The 24,061-nt window shown below is 42.7% G+C and overlaps 1 protein-coding gene across 6 annotated transcripts in view; it reads left to right on the plus strand.

Annotated features, from left to right (window-relative positions):
• Window positions 1-24,061, plus strand: part of si:ch211-278j3.3 (E3 ubiquitin-protein ligase RNF19A) — a 56,395-nt gene that overhangs the window by 26,637 nt on the left and 5,697 nt on the right. For all 6 annotated transcript variants that reach the window (XM_031800456.1, XM_031800457.1, XM_031800459.1 and 3 more), the window contains 5 exons: window positions 5,767-6,248; window positions 7,437-7,642; window positions 15,354-15,501; window positions 19,692-19,854; window positions 20,662-20,776. In XM_031800456.1, coding sequence (XP_031656316.1) covers window positions 5,767-6,248; window positions 7,437-7,642; window positions 15,354-15,501; window positions 19,692-19,854; window positions 20,662-20,776 — 1,114 coding nt within the window. The remainder of the gene's footprint in view (window positions 1-5,766; window positions 6,249-7,436; window positions 7,643-15,353; window positions 15,502-19,691; window positions 19,855-20,661; window positions 20,777-24,061) is intronic.

Below are 24,061 nucleotides of genomic sequence, written 5' to 3' on the forward strand. Positions count from 1 at the left end.
TCCAACTGACAGAGCAGCTGTTGCATTTTTTCTAATGTTTTCCTCAGGTGAAGGAAAATAACAGCTGTCAGCTCCAACAATAATCTTTCTCATGGTTAATTACATTTTATATCGATTATATAATCATGTTTTTTCACCTGGCGGGTGACCGAGAAAAAAGATATTTTCTTCAACTGCCTGCAAGCAAGAGTGTTTACAGAGTTAGCTAATATCTTTTAACTTGCCACAACAACATGCATTGAGACTGACCTAGGTAAGAATTATTTTGGATAATAAAGATCTGAGATAATGTCACTTTTTTTTTGTGTTTTGATATAATTTATACAGAACAAAAAAATATAAACACAACAATTTCAATGATTTTACTTACAATGATGTTACAATTTATAAAGGAAATCAGTCAATTGAAATATATTATATATTTCGGACCTCCTGAGGTCACAAAGGGAAACGATACATTTGAGTCTTAATTTGTGGTGTGTGCCTTTTTTTCTTGTGCATATATATCACCATATATTATGAACTATGAAGTACTCATATATATTTAAGCAATAAGGCCTGAGAGGGTGTGGTAAATGGCCAATATACCACGGCTAAGGGCTGATCTTACGCACGACACAGACCTTAGCCGTGGTATATTGGCCATATACCACAAACCCCCAAGGTGCATTATTGCTATTATAAACTGCTTACCAACACAATTAGAGCAGTGAAAATTAATGTTTCGTTATACCCATGGTATACTGTCTGATATACCACGGATTTCAGCCAATCAGCATTCAAGGCTCGAACCACCCAGTTTATAATTACAAATAGATATACTATTCATATACGAATATATTGATCATAAATATTTTAAACAAAAACATTTTAATATATGAATAGCACATGACTGTAAAACACCTACTCATTAAAAGGTTTTTATTTTCTTTTTACTATTTTCTACATAGTTTCTACTATTTTCTACATTGTAGAATAATAGTGAAGACATCAAAACTATGAAATATGAAATAACACATTTTATATTTGAGATTCTTCAAATAGTCACCCTTTGCCTTGATGACAGCTTTGCACACTTGGCATTCGAGAGCATTCTGCCCGGTTGCATCACCACCTGGTATGGAAATTGCTCAGCATCTGACCGTAAGGCGCGACACTGGGGCCAAGCTTCCTGCCATCCAGGACCTATACACTAAGCAGTGTCAGAGGATGGCCCCAAAAATTGTCAAAGACTCCAGTCACCCAAGTCAGACTGTTTTCTTGGCTACCGCACAACAAGCGGTACCGGAGCGCCAAGTCGAGGTCCAAAATGCTCCTTAACAGCTTCTACCCCCAAGCCATAAGACTGCTGAACAATTAATCAAATGGCCACCCGGACTATTTACAATGACCCCCCCCCCCCACACATCTTGTTTTTACACTGGTGCTACTCGTTGTTTGTTGTCTATAGTTAGTCACTTTACCCCTACCTTCCTACATGTACAAATTACCTCGACTAACCTGTACCCCACACATACAAGTATCTGTAAGGCCTCAGTCTAGCAGTACATTTCAAGCACAGATTCAACCACAAAAACCAGGGAGGTTTTTCAATGCTTCGTAAAGAAGGGCACCTATTGGTAGATGGGTAAAAAATAAATAAAAAAGCAGACATTGAATATCCCTTTGAGCACGGTGAAGTTATTAATAAATTACATTGGATTGTGTATCAATACACCCAGTCACTACAAATATACAGGCGTCCTTTCTAACTCAGTTGCCAGAGAGGAAGGAAACTGTTCAGGGATTTCACCATGAGGTCAATGGTGATTTTAAAACAGTTACAGAGTTTAATGGCTGTGATAGGAGAAAACTGAGGATGCATCAACAATATTATAGTTACTCCTCAATACTAACCTAAATGACAGAGTGAGAAGAAGGAAGCCTGTACAGAATGTAAGGCACTAAAGTAAAACTGCCAAAAACACAGTGTAATTTTTGGGGCAAATCCAATACAACAAATCACTGATTATCACTCTTCATATTTTTCAAGCACGATGGTGGCTGCATCATGTTATGGTTATGCTTGTCATCGGCAACGACTAAGGATTTATTTTTAGGATAAAAAACAGGCATACTCCTAGAGGAAAACTTTATTTTTTTTACAGGGAAGTCAAACTGAGACTAGGGTCTATTTTACAGATGAGCCCTGCATAAATACAGTGCATTTAGAAAGTATTCAGAACCCTTGACTTTTTCCACATTTTGTTTCATTACAGCCTTGTTCTAAAATGGATTAAATCGTTTCTCCCCCTCATCAATCTACACACAAAACCCCATAATGACGAAGATCTGTTAACTTTGCCATTATAGGGTATTGTGTGTAGATTGATCCATTTTAGAATAAGGCCGTAACATAACAAAATGTGAAAAATGTCAAGGGGTCTGAATACTTTCCGAACGCACTGTACATCAAACATATACACAATTACAAAACATATTAGGAAAAACAGAGACATTTATCAACACAGAGGTCTCAGATCATCACTCTGAACTGGCCAAGAGGGACCAGAACATCTCATTTCAGAGAGCTTCCAGTGTTATCCAAGCCTAAGACCAGGGCCCGGATTCACAAAACCTACTTAAGAAGAAATGTATTCTTAACTGCCATTTTTTTCCCCTTAACTATAATAGACTTATGAGGAAAGTTAAGCAAAGTTGCTATTCCTCAATAAAGTTACTGTAAATAACGTTTTCCTCTAGGAGTATGCCTGTTTTTATCCCAAAAAAACTCCTTAGTCGTTGCCAATGAAATGTTATTTACGCTTCTTCTTATGTTTCTCCTTAAGCAAAAAGTTAAGAAGAAATTAGATGATTGAAAATCAAGTTATTGGATGTGTTCTTAGTTCCAACATAGCTAAAACCCTTGTCTTAAACTCGAGTCACAGTGAGAAAATAAGCTCATGAAAGCAATTAAAACATGTTTAATTCACTCAAACTTCAAATGGAATTTTCAGTATAGATTATTTTAAACCCAAGAACTTGTTTTAGAACAGTCATCTCAGTAGGAAATATGCTAACATGATTGCCATTGCTAGCTAAATCGGTTGTCTAGCAACAAACATCTTAAGAAGATTCGCTAGACGATAGTTGATTTAAATCTTAATCTATTGTTGAGTAATTGCTCTTGTTCTTTTTTTCTGAAGTTTTTGCATAAGAAGTGTTTTGTGAATCTGGGCCCAGTCTAAATTGAATTTATGATGATATATACATAGGAAGTGTCTACATAAACACAAGAGAATATAATTTGCAAAAACACCACTAGCCAAATACTAATGGGGATGGTTCGTCAGGATACGGTCAATCAACGAGGAGTTTGCAAGTTTTTTTTTTTACAGTAATCAGCGCTGCCTTGTAGTGTTTGGACAGGATTTATTCTTTTATTTTATTTCACCTTTATTTAACCAGGTAGGCCAGTTGAGAACACCTTTATTTAACCAGGTAGGCCAGTTGAGAACACCTTTATTTAACCAGGTAGGCCAGTTGAGAACAAATTCTCATTTACAACTGCAACCTCTGGTCAAGATAAAGCAAAGCAGTTCGACACAAACAACGACACACGAGTTACACATGGAGTAAACAAAACGTACAGTCAATAACACAATAGGAAAAAAAGTCTATATACAGTGTTTGCAAATGAGGTGAGATAAGGGAGGTAAAGGCAATAAATAGGCCATGGTGGCAAAATAAATACAATTTAGCAATTAAACACTGGAGTGATAGATGTGCAGAAGATGAATGTGCACGTAGAGATACTGGTGTGCAAAGGAGCATAACATTATGGGGATGAGGTAGTTGGATGGGCTATGTACAGGTGCAGTTTTGAAAAAAAATATTCTTCAACTTTGACATTACATTGTATTTGGTGTAGATCGTTGACAAAAACAGGACACATTCATTTTTATCCAACTTTGTAACACAACAAAAAGTTTAATGTCAAGTGGAGGAAATCCTCTCTGAAAGCACTGCATATGTCAAGGTTTTAGACTTCGGTATGGGTTCCTCTCTGAAAGCACTGCATATGTCAAGGTTTTAGACTTCGGTATGGGTTCCTCTCTGAAAGCACTGCATATGTCAAGGTTTTAGACTTCGGTATGGGTTCCTCTCTGAAAGCACTGCATATGTCAAGGTTTTAGACTTCGGTATGGGTTCCTCTCTGAAAGCACTGCATATGTCAAGGTTTTAGACTTCGGTATGGGTTCCTCTCTGAAAGCACTGCATATGTCAAGGTTTTAGACTTCGGTTCCTCTCTGAAAGCACTGCATATGTCAAGGTTTTAGACTTCGGTATGGGTTCCTCTCTGAAAGCACTGCATATGTCAAGGTTTTAGACTTCGGTATGGGTTCCTCTCTGACTCCTCTCATGGTATGGGTTCCTCTCTGATTTCTCTCATTGTATGGGTTCCTCTCTGACTTCTCTCATGGAATGGGTTCCTCTCTGATTTCTCTCATGGTATGGGTTCCTCTCTGACTTCTCTCATGGTATGGGTTCCTCTCTGATTTCTCTCATTGTATGGGTTCCTCTCTGACTTCTCTCATGGAATGGGTTCCTCTCTGATTTCTCTCATTGTATGGGTTCCTCTCTGATTTCTCTCATTGTATGGGTTCCTCTCTGACTTCTCTCATGGTATGGGTTCCTCTCTGATTTCTCTCATGGTATGGGTTCCTCTCTGATTTCTCTCATGGTATGGGTTCCTCTCTGATTTCTCTCATGGTATGGGTTCCTCTCTGATTTCTCTCATGGTATGGGTTCCTCTCTGACTTCTCTCATGGTATGGGTTCCTCTCTGATTTCTCTCATGGTATGGGTTCCTCTCTGATTTCTCTCATGGTATGGGTTCCTCTCTGACTTCTCTCATGGAATGGGTTCCTCTCTGATTTCTCTCATTGTATGGGTTCCTCTCTGACTTCTCTCATGGAATGGGTTCCTCTCTGATTTCTCTCATTGTATGGGTTCCTCTCTGACTTCTCTCATGGTATGGGTTCCTCTCTGATTTCTCTCATTGTATGGGTTCCTCTCTGACTTCTCTCATGGAATGGGTTCCTCTCTGATTTCTCTCATTGTATGGGTTCCTCTCTGACTTCTCTCATGGAATGGGTTCCTCTCTGATTTCTCTCATTGTATGGGTTCCTCTCTGACTTCTCTCATGGAATGGGTTCCTCTCTGATTTCTCTCATTGTATGGGTTCCTCTCTGACTTCTCTCATGGAATGGGTTCCTCTCTGATTTCTCTCATTGTATGGGTTCCTCTCTGACTTCTCTCATGGAATGGGTTCCTCTCTGATTTCTCTCATGGAATGGGTTCCTCTCTGATTTCTCTCATTGTATGGGTTCCTCTCTGACTTCTCTCATGGAATGGGTTCCTCTCTGACTTCTCTCATGGTATGGGTTCCTCTCTGACTTCTCTCATGGAATGGGTTCCTCTCTGATTTCTCTCATTGTATGGGTTCCTCTCTGACTTCTCTCATGGTATGGGTTCCTCTCTGATTTCTCTCATGGAATGGGTTCCTCTCTGATTTCTCGAGAACATTGTTTCCAAGCTCATGAGCTACATGAAGATGTAGAGAGACATTTAGCTCAATGATGGTTGTTAGTACAGAAAACATCTGATATATTTTTTGTGTGAGTTTTATCAAGTGAAAAGTGAAAACACATACGGTACTTTGGGGACTAAGCAGCTCTGGACACTAATGCTACTTTTCTAACCTTTCTGTCTGTCCATCTGGCAGGACCAGAACATCACAGCCGAAGAGGGCGTGATCGAGCAAGGCGACTTGGAGGCGGCATCATCAGGGGTGACGGGTGACGACCCTGGCGCTGCGGTGGAGGTGGAATGCTGCGGCGGCGGAGCCAACAGTTCGTCCACAGGAGTCCTATCCCTCTCGTCTTCCAGCCAGGACCAGCTATTGGACGATCACCACTTGGAGGAGTGTCCTTTATGCCTCCTCAGCCAACCACGATGCCGGTTCCCTCGCCTCTCTTCCTGTTCCCACCGGGCCTGCTATGACTGCCTGAGACAGTACCTGAAGATTGAAATCTCAGAGAGCAGGGTGGGCATCGCCTGTCCGCAGTGCCCCGAGGCGTTTGCGCCGCAAGATGTGCGCACCATCCTGGATGACTTGACGCTGCTGGAGAGATTCGAAGAGTACCAGCTGAGACGGTTTCTGGCAGCCGACCCGGACACGCGCTGGTGTCCAGCACCCGACTGCAGGTAGAGACACAGAGTCATTTAGTTCATTCTACTGATTCAGATTTGTTCATAGAGTCAGAAGCATCATATTTCAGGGAGTCAATAGTACCAGCTCAGGAGGTGCCCTGCGCCTGACTGCCTGGCTGATTGCCTGACTGCAGATAGAGCCATTGGAACAAGTACACCATCTGATAATTACGTTCCTAAAAAATATTTGAGTCAGTCAGCACTATCCAGGGAGTAAACAGGAGTAAAGTAGTGTTCTCAGCGAAGTGACTTTCATATTATGACGAGCAGGATACACAGACTTCTCACACAGTCTCACGACAGTATCTGCTCATGTGCTCGAGTGTCCCTTCACGCAGTTACAACGTGGTAGATATGGGACCACGGAAATTGGAAACTACATTTTAGTTTAAGTTCCCCAAAAGGCCGGCTCTGACTGCATGTGGGGGTGTGGATGTGGGTACGCACTGTGATGAATTTCCTATTGTGCCCCCAACCCCCATCAGCTGGACGTTCTATATCAGACAATGTTGATTTTACAGACAAGACACAATGGGCCTCCAGTGTTTATTTAACGAGGTATTACTGGGGCCAGGAAGTGAGCAGGAAGTGAGCTGGAAGTCTTTCAAGTATCCAGCAATTGCATAAGCCTTGAATTCGTAGCTGTGACTCATATTCCTAATAGACACACATTCCACAAGGTCTTAGACTTCTTAGAAGCTTAATACTAGAGCCTATTCAGTTTTTCAATGTGTGTGTTATTTTGTGTGTGAGACTGACTGAGTGTGTGTGTGTGTGTTTTCACTGTGTGTGACAAAATGGGTTTTAGTGACATTTTGAGTTAAATTTCTACAGAAATTCAGTGTGTGTGAGAATATGTGTGTGAGACTGTGTGTGTGTGAGACTGACTGAGTGTGTGTGTGTGTGAGACTAAGTGTGTGTGTCTGTTTTCACTGTGTGTGACAAAATGAGTTGTAGTGACATTTTGAGTTAAATTTCTACAGAATTCTGTGTGTCTGTCTGACAGGTCCATGCTTCCATCTTATGTTTTGGGTACAATAGGATGACCGTTTCTCGTTAAAAAAAATTGACAAAGTTTTCTTGTCTATTTGGTATACGTTCTATTCTCTCTGTGTCTCCTCAGCAAGGCAGTGGTAACATACTGTCTTAAATGATCTGTTCTGTTCTCCTCTCTGTCTCCAGCTTTGCAGTGATAGCGTATGGCTGTGCTGAGTGTCCTAAGCTAAGCTGCGGGCGTGAGGGCTGCGACACAGAGTTCTGCTACCACTGTCGGCAGCTGTGGCACCCCGACCAGACGTGTGACCAGGCTCGACGCCAGCGAGCACGCCACACTTCCGGGGGAAATGATGCCTCCACACTATACGTCTTCAACGAGGAGCCTGGAGGAGGTTGGGGAGACACAGGGACACAGACTGTATATTTACATGTACTAAGTCCTATACATACACTACATGGCCAAAAGTATGTGGACACCTGCTCGTCAAATATCTCATTCCACGGGCATTAATATGGAGTTGGTCCCCCTCCCCCTTTGATGCTATAACAGCCTCCACTCTTCTGGGAAGGCTTTCCACTAGATGTTGAGGACATAGCTGCTATAACAGCCTCCACTCTTCTGGGAAGGCTTTCCACTAGATGTTGAGGACATAGCTGCTATAACAGCCTCCACTCTTCTGGGAAGGCTTTCCACTAGATGTTGGAACATTGCTGCTATAACAGCCTCCTCTCTTCTGGAAAGGCTTTCCACTAGATGTTGGAACATTGCTGCGGGGACTTGCTTCCGTTCTGCCACGAGCATTAGTGAGATCAGGCACTGATTTTGGGCGATTAAGCCTGGCTCGCAGTCCGCGTTCCAATTCTTTCCAAAGGTTTTCGAAGGGGTTGAGGTTAGGGCTCTGTGCAGGCCAGTCAAGTTCTACCACACTGATCTCGACAAACCATTTCTGTATGGACCTCGCTTTGTGCATGGGGGCATTGTCATGCTGAAACAGGAATGGGACTTCCCCAAACTGTTGCCACAGAGTTGGAAGCACAGAATCGTCTACAATGTAATTGTATGCTGTCGTGTTAAGATTTCCTTTCAATGGAACTAAGGGGACTAGCCTCATCCACCAAACTTTACAGTGACACATATATATATATATATATATATTTATATTTTTATTTCACCTTTATTTAACCAGGTAGACTAGTTGAGAACACCTTTATTTAACCAGGTAGGCTAGTTGAGAACACCTTTATTTAACCAGGTAGGCTAGTTGAGAACACCTTTATTTAACCAGGTAGGCTAGTTGAGAACACCTTTATTTAACCAGGTAGACTAGTTGAGAACACCTTTATTTAACCAGGTAGGCTAGTTGAGAACACCTTTATTTAACCAGGTAGGCTAGTTGAGAACACCTTTATTTAACCAGGTAGGCTAGTTGAGAACACCTTTATTTAACCAGGTAGGCTAGTTGAGAACACCTTTATTTAACCAGGTAGGCTAGTTGAGAACACCTTTATTTAACCAGGTAGGCTAGTTGAGAACACCTTTATTTAACCAGGTAGGCTAGTTGAGAACACCTTTATTTAACCAGGTAGGCTAGTTGAGAACACCTTTATTTAACCAGGTAGGCTAGTTGAGAACACCTTTATTTAACCAGGTAGGCTAGTTGAGAACACCTTTATTTAACCAGGTAGGCTAGTTTAGAACACCTTTATTTAACCAGGTAGGCTAGTTGAGAACACCTTTATTTAACCAGGTAGGCTAGTTGAGAACACCTTTATTTAACCAGGTAGGCTAGTTGAGAACACCTTTATTAACCAGGTAGGCTAGTTGAGAACACCTTTATTTAACCAGGTAGGCTAGTTGAGAACACCTTTATTTAACCAGGTAGGCTAGTTGAGAACACCTTTATTTAACCAGGTAGGCTAGTTGAGAACACCTTTATTTAACCAGGTAGGCTAGTTGAGAACACCTTTATTTAACCAGGTAGGCTAGTTGAGAACACCTTTATTTAACCAGGTAGGCTAGTTGAGAACACCTTTATTTAACCAGGTAGGCTAGTTGAGAACACCTTTATTTAACCAGGTAGGCTAGTTGAGAACACCTTTATTTAACCAGGTAGGCTAGTTGAGAACACCTTTATTTAACCAGGTAGGCTAGTTGAGAACACCTTTATTTAACCAGGTAGGCTAGTTGAGAACACCTTTATTTAACCAGGTAGGCTAGTTGAGAACACCTTTATTTAACCAGGTAGGCTAGTTGAGAACACCTTTATTTAACCAGGTAGGCTAGTTGAGAACACCTTTATTTAACCAGGTAGGCTAGTTGAGAACACCTTTATTAACCAGGTAGGCTAGTTGAGAACACCTTTATTTAACCAGGTAGGCTAGTTGAGAACACCTTTATTTAACCAGGTAGGCTAGTTGAGAACACCTTTATTTAACCAGGTAGGCTAGTTGAGAACACCTTTATTTAACCAGGTAGGCTAGTTGAGAACACCTTTATTTAACCAGGTAGGCTAGTTGAGAACACCTTTATTTAACCAGGTAGGCTAGTTGAGAACACCTTTATTTAACCAGGTAGGCTAGTTGAGAACACCTTTATTTAACCAGGTAGGCTAGTTGAGAACACCTTTATTTAACCAGGTAGGCTAGTTGAGAACACCTTTATTTAACCAGGTAGGCTAGTTGAGAACACCTTTATTTAACCAGGTAGGCTAGTTGAGAACACCTTTATTTAACCAGGTAGGCTAGTTGAGAACACCTTTATTTAACCAGGTAGGCTAGTTGAGAACACCTTTATTTAACCAGGTAGGCTAGTTGAGAACACCTTTATTTAACCAGGTAGGCTAGTTGAGAACACCTTTATTTAACCAGGTAGGCTAGTTGAGAACACCTTTATTTAACCAGGTAGGCTAGTTGAGAACACCTTTATTTAACCAGGTAGGCTAGTTGAGAACACCTTTATTTAACCAGGTAGGCTAGTTGAGAACACCTTTATTTAACCAGGTAGGCTAGTTGAGAACACCTTTATTTAACCAGGTAGGCTAGTTGAGAACACCTTTATTTAACCAGGTAGACTAGTTGAGAACACCTTTATTTAACCAGGTAGGCTAGTTGAGAACACCTTTATTTAACCAGGTAGGCTAGTTGAGAACACCTTTATTTAACCAGGTAGGCTAGTTGAGAACACCTTTATTTAACCAGGTAGACTAGTTGAGAACACCTTTATTTAACCAGGTAGGCCAGTTGAGAACACCTTTATTTAACCAGGTAGGCTAGTTGAGAACACCTTTATTTAACCAGGTAGGCTAGTTGAGAACACCTTTATTTAACCAGGTAGGCTAGTTGAGAACACCTTTATTTAACCAGGTAGGCTGGTTGAGAACACCTTTATTTAACCAGGTAGGCCAGTTGAGAACAAGTTCTCAGTTACAACTGCGACCTGGCCAAGATAAAGCATAGCAGTGCAACAAAAAACAACAACAACAGAGTTACACATAAACAAACGTACAGTCAATAACACAATATAAAATAAAAATATACAAATCTATGTACAGTGTGTGCAAATGTAGAAGAGTAGGGAGGTAGGCAATAAATAGTCCCAAGAGGCAAAAATAATTACAATTTTGCATTCATCCTGGAGTGATAGATGTGCAGATGATTATGTGCAAGTAGAGACACTGGGGTGCAAAAGAGCAAGAGGGTAAGTAATAACATGGGGATGAGGTAGTCAGGTGTGCTATTTACAGATTGGCTGTGTACAGGTAAAGTGATCGGTAAGCTGCTCTGACAGTTGATGCTTAAAATTAGAGGGCGATATGAGTCTCTAGCATCAGAGATTTTTGCAATTCGTTCCAGTCATTGGCAGCGGAGACCTGGAAGGAAAGGTGGCCAAAGTAAGTGTTGGCTTTGGGGATGACCCGTGCAGTATACCTGCTGGAGCGTGTGCTACGGGTGGGTGTTGCTATGGTGACCAGTGAGCTGAGAAAAGGCAGGGCTTTACTTATAGATGACCTGGAGCCAGTTGGTTTGGCGACGGATATGTAGCGAGGGCCAGCCAACGAGAGCATACAAGTCGCAGTGGTGGGTAGTATATGGGGCTTTGGTGATAAACGGATGGCACTGTGATAGACTACATCCAGTTTGCTGAGTAGAGGGTTGAGGGCTAATTTGTAGATGACATCGCCAAAGTCAAGGATCGGTAGGATAGTCAGTGTTACGAGGGTATGTTTGGCGGCATGAGGCTTTCTTGAGAAATAGGAAGCCGATTCTAGATTTAATTTTGGATTGGAGATGCTTAATGTGAGTCTGGAAGGAGAGTTTTTACAGTCTAACCAAACACCTAGGTATTTGTAGTTGTCCACGTATTCTAGGTCAGAACCGTCCAGAGTAGTGATGCTAGTCGGGCGGGATAGTGCGGGCAGCAATCGGTTGAAGAGCATGCACTTATTTTACTTCATTTAAAAACTAGTAAGCATTTTGTTAGCACAGTGCCCAAAGAAGGGCCAGATGTATACAGAATGGTGTCGTCTGCGTAGAGGTGGATCAGAGAATCACCAGCAGCAAGAGCGACATCATTGATATATACAGAGAAAGGAGTCGGCCCGAGAATTGAACCCTGTGGCACCCCCATAGAGACTGCCAGAGGTCCGGACAACAGACCATCCAATTTGACATACTGAACTCTATCTGAGAAGTAGTTGGTGAACCAGGCGAGGCAGTCATTCGAGAAACCAAGGCTGTTGAGTCTGCTGATAAGAATAAGGTGATTGACAGAGTCGAAAGCCTTGGCCAGGTTGATGAAGACGGCTTAGAATACGCGGACAACTACAAATACCTCTTATCGATGGTGGTTATGATATCATTTAGGACCTTGAGCGTGGCTGAGGTGCACCCACAACCAGCTCGGAAACCAGATTGCATAGTGGAGAAGGTACGGTGGGATTCGAAATGGCCGATGATCTGTTTTTTAACTTGACTTTCGAAGATTTTAGAAAGGCAGGGCAGGATGGATATAGGTCTATAATAGTTTGGGTCTAGAGTGTCTCCCCCTTTTGAAGAGGGGGATGACCGCGGCAGCTTTCCAATCTTTGGGAATCTCAGACGATAAAAAAGAGAGGTTGAATAGGCTTGTAATAGGGGTTGCAACAATTTCTGCTATTATTTTAGAAAGAGAGGGTCCAGATTGTCTAGTCCAGCATTGGGGCAGGTAGCGTTCTCCTGGCATCCGCCAAACCCAGATTTGTCCGTCGGACTGCCAAATGGGGAAGAGTGATTCAAAACTCCAGAGAACACGTTTCCACTGCTCCAGAGTCCAATACACCACTCCTGCCGACGCTTGGCATTGCGCATGGTGATCTTAGGCTTGTTTGCGGCTGCTCGGCCATGGAAACCCATTTCATGGAGTTCCTGACGAAGTACTGAGGTTGCTTCCAGAGGCATTTTGGAACTCGGTAGTGAGTGTTGCAACCGAGGACAGACGATTTTTACGCGCTGCTCGCTTCAGCACACACTGGTCCCTTTCTGTGAGCTTGTGTGGCTTACCACTTCACTGCTGAGCCATTGTTTCTCCTAGACGTTTCCACTTCACAATAACAGCACTTACAGTTGATCGGGCCAGCTCTAGCAGGGCAGCAATTTGCCGAACTGACTTGTTGGAAAGATGGCATCCTATGGCAGTGCCACATTGAAAGTCACTGAGCTCTTCAGTTAGGCCATTCTACTGCCAATGTTTGTCTATGGAGATTGCATGGCTGTGTTTTATACACCTGTCAGCAATGGGTTTGTCAAATTGCAGAATCCACAAATTTGAAGTGCGTCCACATACTTTTGTACATAGAGGGTAGTACATACTGCTCACGTACTAGTCATGATACAGCACATTGTACGGAGAAGGTAGTCTGACAGGGATACACCTATAATGTTGAGACTGTTCAGACGCTTCCTACTGTTCCTACTGTTCCTGCTGTTCCTTCTGTTCAGACTGTTGTTACTGTTCAGATGGTTTGTTCTGCTTAGACTGTTCCGACTGTTCCTACTGCTGTTACTGTTTAGAATGTTTGTTCTGCTTAGACTGTTCCTACTGTTCAGACTGTTCCTACTGTTCAGACTGCTCCTACTGCTGAGACTGTTCACTGTTCAGACTGTTCCTACTGTTCCTACTGCTTAGACTGTTTAGATTGTTTGTTCTGCTTAGACTGTTCCTACTGTTCAGACTGCTCCTACTGCTGTTACTGTTCAGACTGTTCCTACTGTTTAGACTGTTCACTGTTCAGACTGCTCCTACTGCTGTTACTGTTCAGATTGTTCAGACTGTTCCTACTGTTCACTGTTCAGACTGTTCCTACTGCTGTTACTGTTCAGATTGTTCAGACTGTTCCTACTGCTGTTACTGTTCAGATTGTTCAGACTGTTCCTACTGCTGTTACTGTTCCGACTGTTCAGACTGCTCCTACTGCTGTTACTGTTCAGATTGTTCAGACTGTTCCTACTGTTCCTACTGTTCAGACTGTTCCTACTGTTCAGACTGTTCCTACTGTTTAGACTGTTCCTACTGTTCCTACTGTTTAGACTGTTCCTACTGTTTAGACTGTTCCTACTGTTCCGACGGTTCCTACTAATTCCTGCTGTTCAGGCTGTTCCTACACTTCAGCCTTTTCCTACTGTTCAGACGACTGTTCCTACTGTTCAGACTGTTCCTGCTGTTTTGACTGTTCAGATGTCCCTATTTGTCCCACTGTTCAGACTGTTCCTGCTGTTCCTGCTGTTCAGCCTTTTCCTACTGTTCAGACGACTGTTCCTACTGTTCAGACTGTTCCTACTGTTGTTACTGTTCAGATTGTTCAGAGTATTCTACTGTTCAGACTGTTCCTACTGCTGTTACTGTTCAGATCGTTCGTTCTGCTTAGACTGTTCCTACTGTTCCGACTGTTCCTGCTGTTCAGGCTGTTCAGGCTGTTCTTGCTGTTCTTGCCTTTCCTGCTGTTTAGACTGTTTAGACTGTTTAGACTGTTCTTACACTTCAGCCATGTTTCTACTGTTCAGACTGTCCCTACTGTTCAGACTGTTTTTTATTTTATATTTACCTTTATTTAACCAGGCAAGTCAGTTAAGAACACATTCTTATTTTCAATGACGGCCTGGGAACAGTGGGTTAACTGCCTGTTCAGTGGCAGAACGACAGATTTGTACCATGTCAGCTCGGGGATTTGAACTCGCAACCTTCCGGTTACTAGTCCAACGCTCTAACCACTAGGCTACGCTGCTGTTCCTACTATTCCTACTGTTTGGGCTGTTCAGATGTCCCTATTTTTCCTACTGTTCCGACTGTTCCCACTGTTCAGACAATTCATACTATCCAGGCTGTTCCTACTCTTCCTACTGTTCAGACTGTTCAGACTGTTCCTGCTGTTCCTACACTTCAGACTGTTCCTACTGCTCAGACTGTTCCTACTGCTCAGACTGTTCAGATGTCCCTATTTTTCCTACTGTTCAGACTGTTCCTACGGTTCAGACGAATGTTCCTACTGCTCAGACTGTTCCCACTGTTCAGACTGTTCAGATGTCCCTATTTTTCCTACTGTTCAGACTGTTCCTACCGTTCAGACAATTCATACTATCCAGACTGTTCCTACTTTTCCTATTTTGAATACATTTCCTATTGTTCATACTGTTCCTGCAGTTCAGATTGTTCCTATAGGTTATACTGTTCCTATAGGTTACACTGTTTCCTTAGGTTAATCTTTTCAGACTGTTCCGATATTTCAGACTGTTCCCACTGTTCATATTGTTGATACTGTATAGACTGCTCAGATTTGTTCTACTGTTGAGGCTGTTCCTGCTGTTCAGACTGTTCAGGCTGTTCCTGCTGTTCAGACTGTTCCTGCCGTTCAGACTGTTCAGATTTGTTCTACTGTTGAGGCTGTTCAGACTGTTCCTACTGTTCAGACATACAGTATGTAGTCAGTCATAGTACCTTACACACACATGGTAGTCAGACATTCTGTATGTAGCTAGTCATAGTACATACATAGTCTTCTTCTTTACGTACTGCCATAGTAGTCTGTCCTTCCATGTCTCTCTGTCTCACACCTGTGTGTCTCCTTCCAGAGTCGGAGGAGATCAAGGCGTGTCCTCGTTGTGGGGCCTACATCATGAAGACCAACGATGGCAGCTGCAACCGGATGAACTGTACCGTGTGCGCCTGTCAGTTCTGCTGGCTGTGTATGCAAGAGATCACCGACGTGCACTACCTCAGGTAGCTATAGCCACTGTTACTAACGGTGACCTCTACCTCATGTAGCTTAGTCACTGTTACTAATGGTGACCACTACCTCATGTAGCTTAGTCACTGTTACTAACGGTGACCACTACCTCATGTAGCTTAGCCACTGTTACTAACAGTGACCACTACCTCATGTAGCTTAGCCACTGTTACTAACGGTGACCACTACCTCATGTAGCTTAGCCACTGTTACTAACAGTGACCACTACCTCATGTAGCTTAGCCACTGTTACTAACGGTGACCACTACCTCATGTAGCTTAGTCACTGTTACTAACGGTGACCACTACCTCATATGTAGCTTAGCCACTGTTACTAACGGTGACCACTACCTCATGTAGCTTAGTCACTGTTACCACTACCTCATGTAGCTTAGTCACTGTTACTAACTGTTACCACTACCTCATGTAGCTTAGTCACTGTTACTAACTGTTACCACTACCTCATGTAGCTTAGTCACTGTTACTAACGGTGACCACTACCTCATGTAGCTTAGTCACTGTTACTAACGGTGACCACTAGGGCTGTGGCAGTCATTCATTTTGTCAGACGGTTATTGTCATGCAAAAGACTGATGGTCTCAATGATGTGTTCCGTTAATGGGACATTCATGCTTATAGCCTACTACCACGTGCGCATTGCCACCTCTTACAGTTTATCAACATTATAAGCTAAACGTTCTGATTTGATGCTAGTGGTTGTATTAATTTGGGATCTATCGCATCCCACAACTGTCCCAGACTATGTTTGTAATATTTATTTCTCGCACAGAATGGAATAGGTCGACTTTTTGTACTATGGGGGATAGTAGATTGACATAGGCTAGGGCTTTTGCTTTTCGTTAGTCCTACTCATCTTATTGGCTGACAAAGTAAATGTGGACAGTCCCTTCCAATATCTTCAATATGCACCTCGGAATTGGATAAGAACGCACGGAGTGGCATCCCTGATGTGTCTGTCTTCACTTGTAGCCTGCGAGAAAGACCCGATCACGTGATTGACGGAGAGACACTTCAGATTGCGCAGCAGGGCACAACGCAGCACTCCGGGATGCAAAGGGGAATGTTTATTTTTTATTTTTTAGGTGCATTACGGCCACAAAGAGGATGCCGCCGTGAAATTCGAGGCATTTATTAAGTGCTTGTCAAATTGTGAATAATAGAGTAGTGGAGTGTGTACAGTCTGCGAAAAAAACAAAGCAGAGCTCAATGCCTTTTCAAGCTACTTAAAAAATTTAAAAAATCATTATTAGAGTCGCATCCTACAGCCTTACAATGTATTAAAAATCAAAACATATAGACCAGCGTTTGTAGAACAACTAAAGATACATTAATAACTCTAAATTAAGCATCTATGAGGAGTACATACAGTTGAAGTTTGCAAGTTTGCAAAAACCTTAGCCATATACATTTAAACTCAGTTTTTCACAATTCACAACATTTAATCATAGTAAAAATTCCCTGTTTTAGGTCAGTTAGGATCAACACCACATTTTAAGAATGTGAAATGTCAGAATAATAGTAGAGATAATTATTTATTTCAGGTTTTATTTCTTTCATCACATTCCCAGTGGGTCAGAAGTTTACATTCACTCAGTTAGTATTTGGTGGCATTGCCTTTAAATTGTTTAACTTGGGTCAAACGTTTCAGGTAGCCTTCCACAAGCCTCCCACAATAAGTTGAGTGAATTTTGGCCCATTCCTCCTGACAGAGCTGGTGTAACTGAGTCAGGTTTGTAGGCTTCCTTGCTCACACACACTTTTTCAGTTCTGCCCACATTTTCTATGGGATTGAGGTCAGGGCTTTGTGATGGCCACTCCAATACCTTGACTTTGTTGTCCTTATGCCATTTTGCCACAACTTTGGAAGTATGCTTGGGGTCACTGTCCATTTGGAAGACCCATTTGCGACCAAGCTTTAAATTCCTGACTGATGTCTAGAGATGTTGCTTCAATATATCCACATCATTTTCCTTCCTCATGAAGTCATATGTTTTGTGAAATGCACCAGTCCCTCCTGCAGCAAAGCACCCCCAAAACATGATGCTGCCACCCCCGTGCTTCACGGTTGGGATGGTGTTCTTTGGCTTGCAAGCCCCCCCCTTTTTCCTCCAAACGTAACGATGGTCATTATGGCTAAAGAGTCATAGTTTTGTTTCATCAGACCAGAGGACATTTCTACAAAAAGTATGATCTTTGTCCCCATGTGCAGTTGCAAACTGTAGTCTGGCTTTTTTATGGTGGTTTTGGAGCAGAGGCTTCTTCCTTGCTGAGCGGCCTTTCAGGTTATGTCGATATAGCACTCGTTTTACTGTGGATATAGATACTTTTGTTCCAGTTTCCTCCAGCATCTTCACAAGATCCTTTGCTGTTCTGGGATTGATTTTCACTTTTCGCACCAAAGTACGTTCATCTCTAGGAGACAGAACGTGTCTCCTTCCTGAGCGATATGACAGCTGCGTTGTCCCATGGTGTTTATACTTGCGTACTATTGTTTGTACAGATGAACGAGGTACCTTCAGGCGTTTGGAAATTGCTCCCAAGGATGAACCAGACTTGTGGAGGTCTACAATAATTTTTCTGAGGTCTTGCCTGATTTCTGTTGAGTTTCCAATGATGTCAAGCAAAGAGGCACTGAGTTTGAAGGTAGGCTTTGAAATACATCCACAGGAACACATCCAATTGACTCAAATGATGTCAATTAGCCTATCAGAAGCTTCTAAAGTCATCAATTTCTGTAATTTTGTAAGCTGTTTAAAGGCACAGTCAACTTAGTGTTTGTAAACTTCTGACCCACTGGAATTGTCATACAGTGAATTATAAGTGAAATAATCTCTCTGTAAACAATTGTAGGAAAAAATTACTTGTGTCGTGCACAAAGTAGATGTCCTAACCGACTTGCCAAAACTCTAGTTTTAATGACTCCAACGTAACTGTATGTGTGGCCACCAGCTGCATTTAAACTTCCCACTTCAACTGTATTTCTTTATTTACCGATCAACACAGAATAGCCACATGTGAGCCCTCCTTCAAATCGTTTGGAGAAAATATTTATATTTTTTTGCTTTGATCAATTGTTTTCTTCAAATATAAAATAATATAAAATAATGCCACGGAATTATAAGCCAATCTCGTCTGCTAAAGGAACTAGTGTAGCCCACAGCCATATGGCATAGCCAGATCAGGGCCTAACATAAGGACAACTCAGAGTATGTTATTCTGTTCTTCTGAAATAGACTACATTTTCTTCCTATCACAGCTTCTTTAGACCTGTCTAAAATAAATCATGGATTTATTGTGAAGATTTTTTTTAAATAGCGTGTAGACTGTGTGTGGAAGCCAGGAGTTACTAAATGTGTTTATGTTAATTAACGGTCAATTGCCATGAGACGGACAGTTATTTGTTTGACAATCACCGGCTGACGAAATTTTGTGACCTCCACAGCCCTAGTCATGACTCATGACTGCTGGTGTGGCGGTAATACGGTCACCGCAACAGCCCTAGTTACCACTACCTCAGGTAGCTATAGACACTGTTACTAACGGTTACCACTACCTCAGGTAGCTATAGACACTGTTACTAACGGTTACCACTACCTCAGGTAGCTATAGACACTGTTACTAACGGTTACCACTACCTCAGGTAGCTATAGACACTGTTACTAACGGTTACCACTACCTCAGGTAGCTATAGACACTGTTACTAACGGTTACCAGCTGTTGTATATAGATTCCCTTTTTACTATGGACCCTATTCTATCACATGGGACACAGGCAGACAGGGGACACAGATACATAAAGAGAAATGTAACCAAAGAGACAGACTTAACAGGCTCTACTCGAAGGTACTATCATGTCCATTTAGGTCAGACTGACAAAGCTTATGGGATTTTAAAGACTAATTTGTCAAATTTTGGAAAACCATAATTCCACTTTGACATTATGGGGTATTGTGTGTAGCCCAGTGACACAACATCTACAATTAATCCATTTTAAATTCAGGCTGTAAACAACAACAAAATGTGGAAACAGTTGAAGGGTGTGAATACTTTCTGAAGGTACTGTATATGGAACATACTCTCACGAATGCATTGCAGTCCCTCGGGTTGTACGTTCTGGTCCGTCCTCTAAGCTCCTCTTCCTGTCTCTCGTCCTCTTCCTGCAGTCCCTCAGGTTGTACGTTCTGGGGGAAGAAACCGTGGTCTCAGACCCGGAAGGTGCTGTGGCAGGTGGGCATGCTGCTCGGCGCCCCAGTAATCATCTCTCTCATCGCTGGCATCGCCATCCCCGTCATCATAGTGGGCATTCCCATCTACATGGGCCGCAAGGTACGAGGACACGTTGACCCCTAACCTTAACCCATCTACATGGGCCGCAAGGTACGAGGGCACGTTGACCCCTAACCTTAACCCATCTACATGGGCCGCAAGGTACGAGGACACGTTGACCCCTAACCTTAACTCATCTACATGGGCCGCAAGGTACGAGGGCACGTTGACCCCTAACCTTAACCCATCTACATGGGCCGCAAGGTACGAGGACACGTTGACCCCTAACCTTAACCCATCTACATGGGCCGCAAGGTACGAGGGCACGTTGACCCCTAACCTTAACCCATCTACATGGGCCGCAAGGTACGAGGGCACGTTGACCCCTAACCTTAACCCATCTACATGGGCTGCAAGGTACGAGGACACGTTGACCCCTAACCTTAACCCATCTACATGGGCCGCAAGGTACGAGGACACGTTGACCCCTAACCTTAACTCATCTACATGGGCCGCAAGGTACGAGGGCATGTTGACCCCTAACCTTAACCCGTCTACATGGGCCGAAAGGTACGAGGACACGTTGACCCCTAACCTTAACCCATCTACATGGGCCGCAAGGTAGGAGGACATATTGACCCTTAACCCTAGAGAGAAAGAATATCTGCTCACTGTAAAGTCTCATGTCTACTTGTTTTCTGCTCTCAAGTGATATTTTAATAAAGCTATCGGTGACACAAATACAACAATTCAACCATTTATTCTGAATTGAAATTGTAAAAAAAAAAAAAAATACTAATGATGCCATATGCCATATATGATCATGTCGGCCATTTTGACATCATAAGTTCTTCTCCCCCCCCCCAGGTCCACGGACGCTGTAAGAAGAACAATATCTCAGGTAGTAAACATTACCTAACGGTGGCCAGCGGCGTCATGATGTCCGTGTTCGTGTCGCCCGTCATAGCTGCTGTCACTGTGGGTAAGGACAGCGACAAACAACAAGACAAGAACACAAACAACAAGAACACAAACAACAAGAACACAAACAAAAAGAACACAAACAAAAAGAACACAAACAACAAGAACACAAACAACAAGAACACAAACAACAAGAACACAAACAACAAGAACACAAACAACAAGAACACAAACAACAAGAACACAAACAACAAGAACACAAACAAAAAGAACACAAACAACAAGAACACAAACAACAAGAACACCTCTCCATCTTGTCCACTAAAACGTAAGAGTTAGGCCGGAATTTACAGGGCGACTTGCACTTCCTGATTTGGCCTTGTTTTTCATGAATACTCATTAAGAAATGCTAGCGGACACGACTGAAGGCAAATGACAGTTGTCTTGAGGTTGTGGTTTGAAGTGGGTGTTTCTTGGCTTTATATTTGCCATTCAATCACAACAAACAGTCCCAGTAGTGAGTACAGCAAGGTAATTTAAGCTAGCTGTGGTATGGAGAGAACAAAGTTTTGAAGTCCTGACAGACTTGCCATCTCAAGATTGTCAGCTAATTCGATACTATGTTGGCTTAACCTTGTGCTGACCTTGTGTTTTGCCAAGCTGACAACAGCTAGCTAGCATAGCTTTGTGATAGCTGCAGCTGGCTAGCCTATCAAATCAAAATCAAATACGATTTTATTGGTCACATACACATGGTTTGCAGATGTTATTGCGAGAGTAGCAAAATTATTGTGCTTCTAGTTCCGCCAGTGCAGCAATACCTTACAAGTAATCTAACAATTCCACAGCAACTAACAAATCTAAGTAAAGGAATGGAATAAGAAAATATATATATAAATATATGGATGAGCGATGGACGAGGGGCATAGGCAAGATGCAATAGATGGTATAGAATACAGTATATACACATGAGATCAGTAATGCAAGATATGTAAACATTATTAAAGTGGCATTATTAATGTGACTAGTGATCAATTTATTAAAGTGGCCAATGATTTCACGATATGTAGCTGACAGCAGCTAGCGTAGCTTGGTGATATCTGCAGCTAGCTGTCCTATCTAGCTGACAGCAGCTAGCTAGCGTAGCTTGGTGATATCTGCAGCTAGCTGTCCTATCTAGCTGACAGCAGCTAGCTAGCGTAGCTTGGTATTATCTGCAGCTAGCTGTCCGATCTAGCTGACAGCAGCTAGCTAGCGTAGCTTGGTGATAGCTGGAGCTTTTTCAGGCAAATCAGTTATGGCAAGAAATCAAGAGCCAGTGTCTGGACTGTGTTTCACAAGACACTCGTTCTACAACGCTTTGCTTCGAAAGTAGCTTGCAACTTCGTTTCAATGTTTCATCACGTCGTGTACTATATTCCGGGGCAGCAGATAGCCTAGTGGTTAGAGTGTAGAGGCGGCGGGGTAGCCTAGTGGTTAGAGTGTAGAGGCGGCAGGGTAGCCTAGTGGTTAGAGTGTAGAGGCGGCAGGGTAGCCTAGTGGTTAGAGTGTAGAGGCGGCAGGGTAGCCTAGTGGTTAGAGTGTAGAGGCGGCAGGGTAGCCTAGTGGTTAGAGTGTAGAGGCGGCAGGGTAGCCTAGTGGTTAGAGTGTAGAGGCGGCAGGGTAGCCTAGTGGTTAGAGTGTAGAGGCGGCAGGGTAGCCTAGTGGTTAGAGTGTAGAGGCGGCAGGGTAGCCTAGTGGTTAGAGTGTAGAGGCGGCAGGGTAGCCTAGTGGTTAGAGTGTAGAGGCGGCAGGGTAGCCTAGAGGTTAGAGTGTAGAGGCGGCAGGGTAGCCTAGTGGTTAGAGTGTAGGGACGGCGGGTAGCCTAGTGATTAGGGCGTTGGACTTGTAACCGGAAGGGTGAAGATTGAATCCCTGAGCTGACAAGGTAAAAATCTGTCGATCTGCCCGTGAACAAGCCATTGTTCCTAGGCCGTCATTGAAAATAAGAAATTGTTCTGAACTGACTTTCTTAGTTAAATAAAGGTTCAAAAAAATTAAAATTAATAATAATAATATTTGCAGTTTAAAGTCAATCATCTGTTTAATAGTGTTACTCATCACACTGTGTTGTTATAATGGTACATGCAGTCCTTTGGCACATGCAGTCCTTTGGTACATGCAGTCCTTTGGTACATGCAGTCCTTTGGTACATGCAGTCCTTTGGTAAAACTACTTCCTGGACAGTGGAACAGCAATAAAGCAGTAATCGAAGTAATCCCAAATGGCACCCTATTCCATATGAGCCCTGGTCAAAAGTAGTGCACTACATAGGGAATAGGGTGCCATTTGGGACTCAGAGGACATTGATGTCTTACTGGGTCAGAGATGGATGAAGATAGAATATGTCTTACTGTGAGAGAGAGAGAGTTTATTTCACTTTTGTATATTATCAACATTACTTGCTTTGGCAATGTTAACATATGTTTTCCATGCCAATAAAGCCCCTTGATTTGAATTGACATGGTTCCTGGTCCAAAGCCATAAGTTTGACTCTACCAGAGAGAGGCCTGAGCACACACACACACACACACACACACACACACACACACACTCCATTGGTCAACTGGCTTTGTCCTCATATGGTTCTCCTCTCAATCTGAGAAAAGAGCTGATGAGCACAAGAAATACACACACACACAGAATAGCCCTGGAATTTCCTTTAGAATAGCTTTGGAGTAGACCTGGAATAGCCTTGGAGTAGACCTGGAATAGCCTTGAAGTAGACCTGGAATAGCCCTGGAATAGACCTGGAATAGCCTTGGAATAGACCTGGAATAGCCTTGGAGTAGACCTGGAATAGCCCTGGAATAGACCTGGAATAGCCTTGGAGTAGACCTGGAATAGTCCTGGAATAGCCTTGGAGTAAACCTGGAATAGCCTTGGAGTAGACCTGGAATAGACCTGGAATAGCCTTGGAGTAAACCTGGAATAGCCTTGGAGTAGACCTGGAATAGACCTGGAATAGCCTTGGAGTAGACCTGGAGTAGCCTTGGAATAAACCTGGAATAGCCTTGGCGTAGACCTGGAATAGCCTTGGAATAGTCTTGGAATAGTCTTGGAACATACCTGGAATAGTCTTGGAGTAGACTTGGAATAGACCTGGAATAGACCTGGAATAGACCTGGAATAGACCTGGAATAGACCTGGAATAGCCTTGGAATAGACCTGGAATAGTCTTGGAATAGACCTGGAGTAGACCTGGAATAGACCTTACTCCTTATTCTCTTTGATGACTTGTCATTTCATAACAAGTCTGTCTCTGGCAGAAGCCTGGGTTCAAATAGTATTAGGTTTCTTTCAAATC

This window comes from Oncorhynchus kisutch, linkage group LG21 (assembly GCF_002021735.2).
Source record: "Oncorhynchus kisutch isolate 150728-3 linkage group LG21, Okis_V2, whole genome shotgun sequence".
Classification (NCBI taxonomy): Eukaryota; Metazoa; Chordata; class Actinopteri; order Salmoniformes; family Salmonidae; genus Oncorhynchus; species Oncorhynchus kisutch.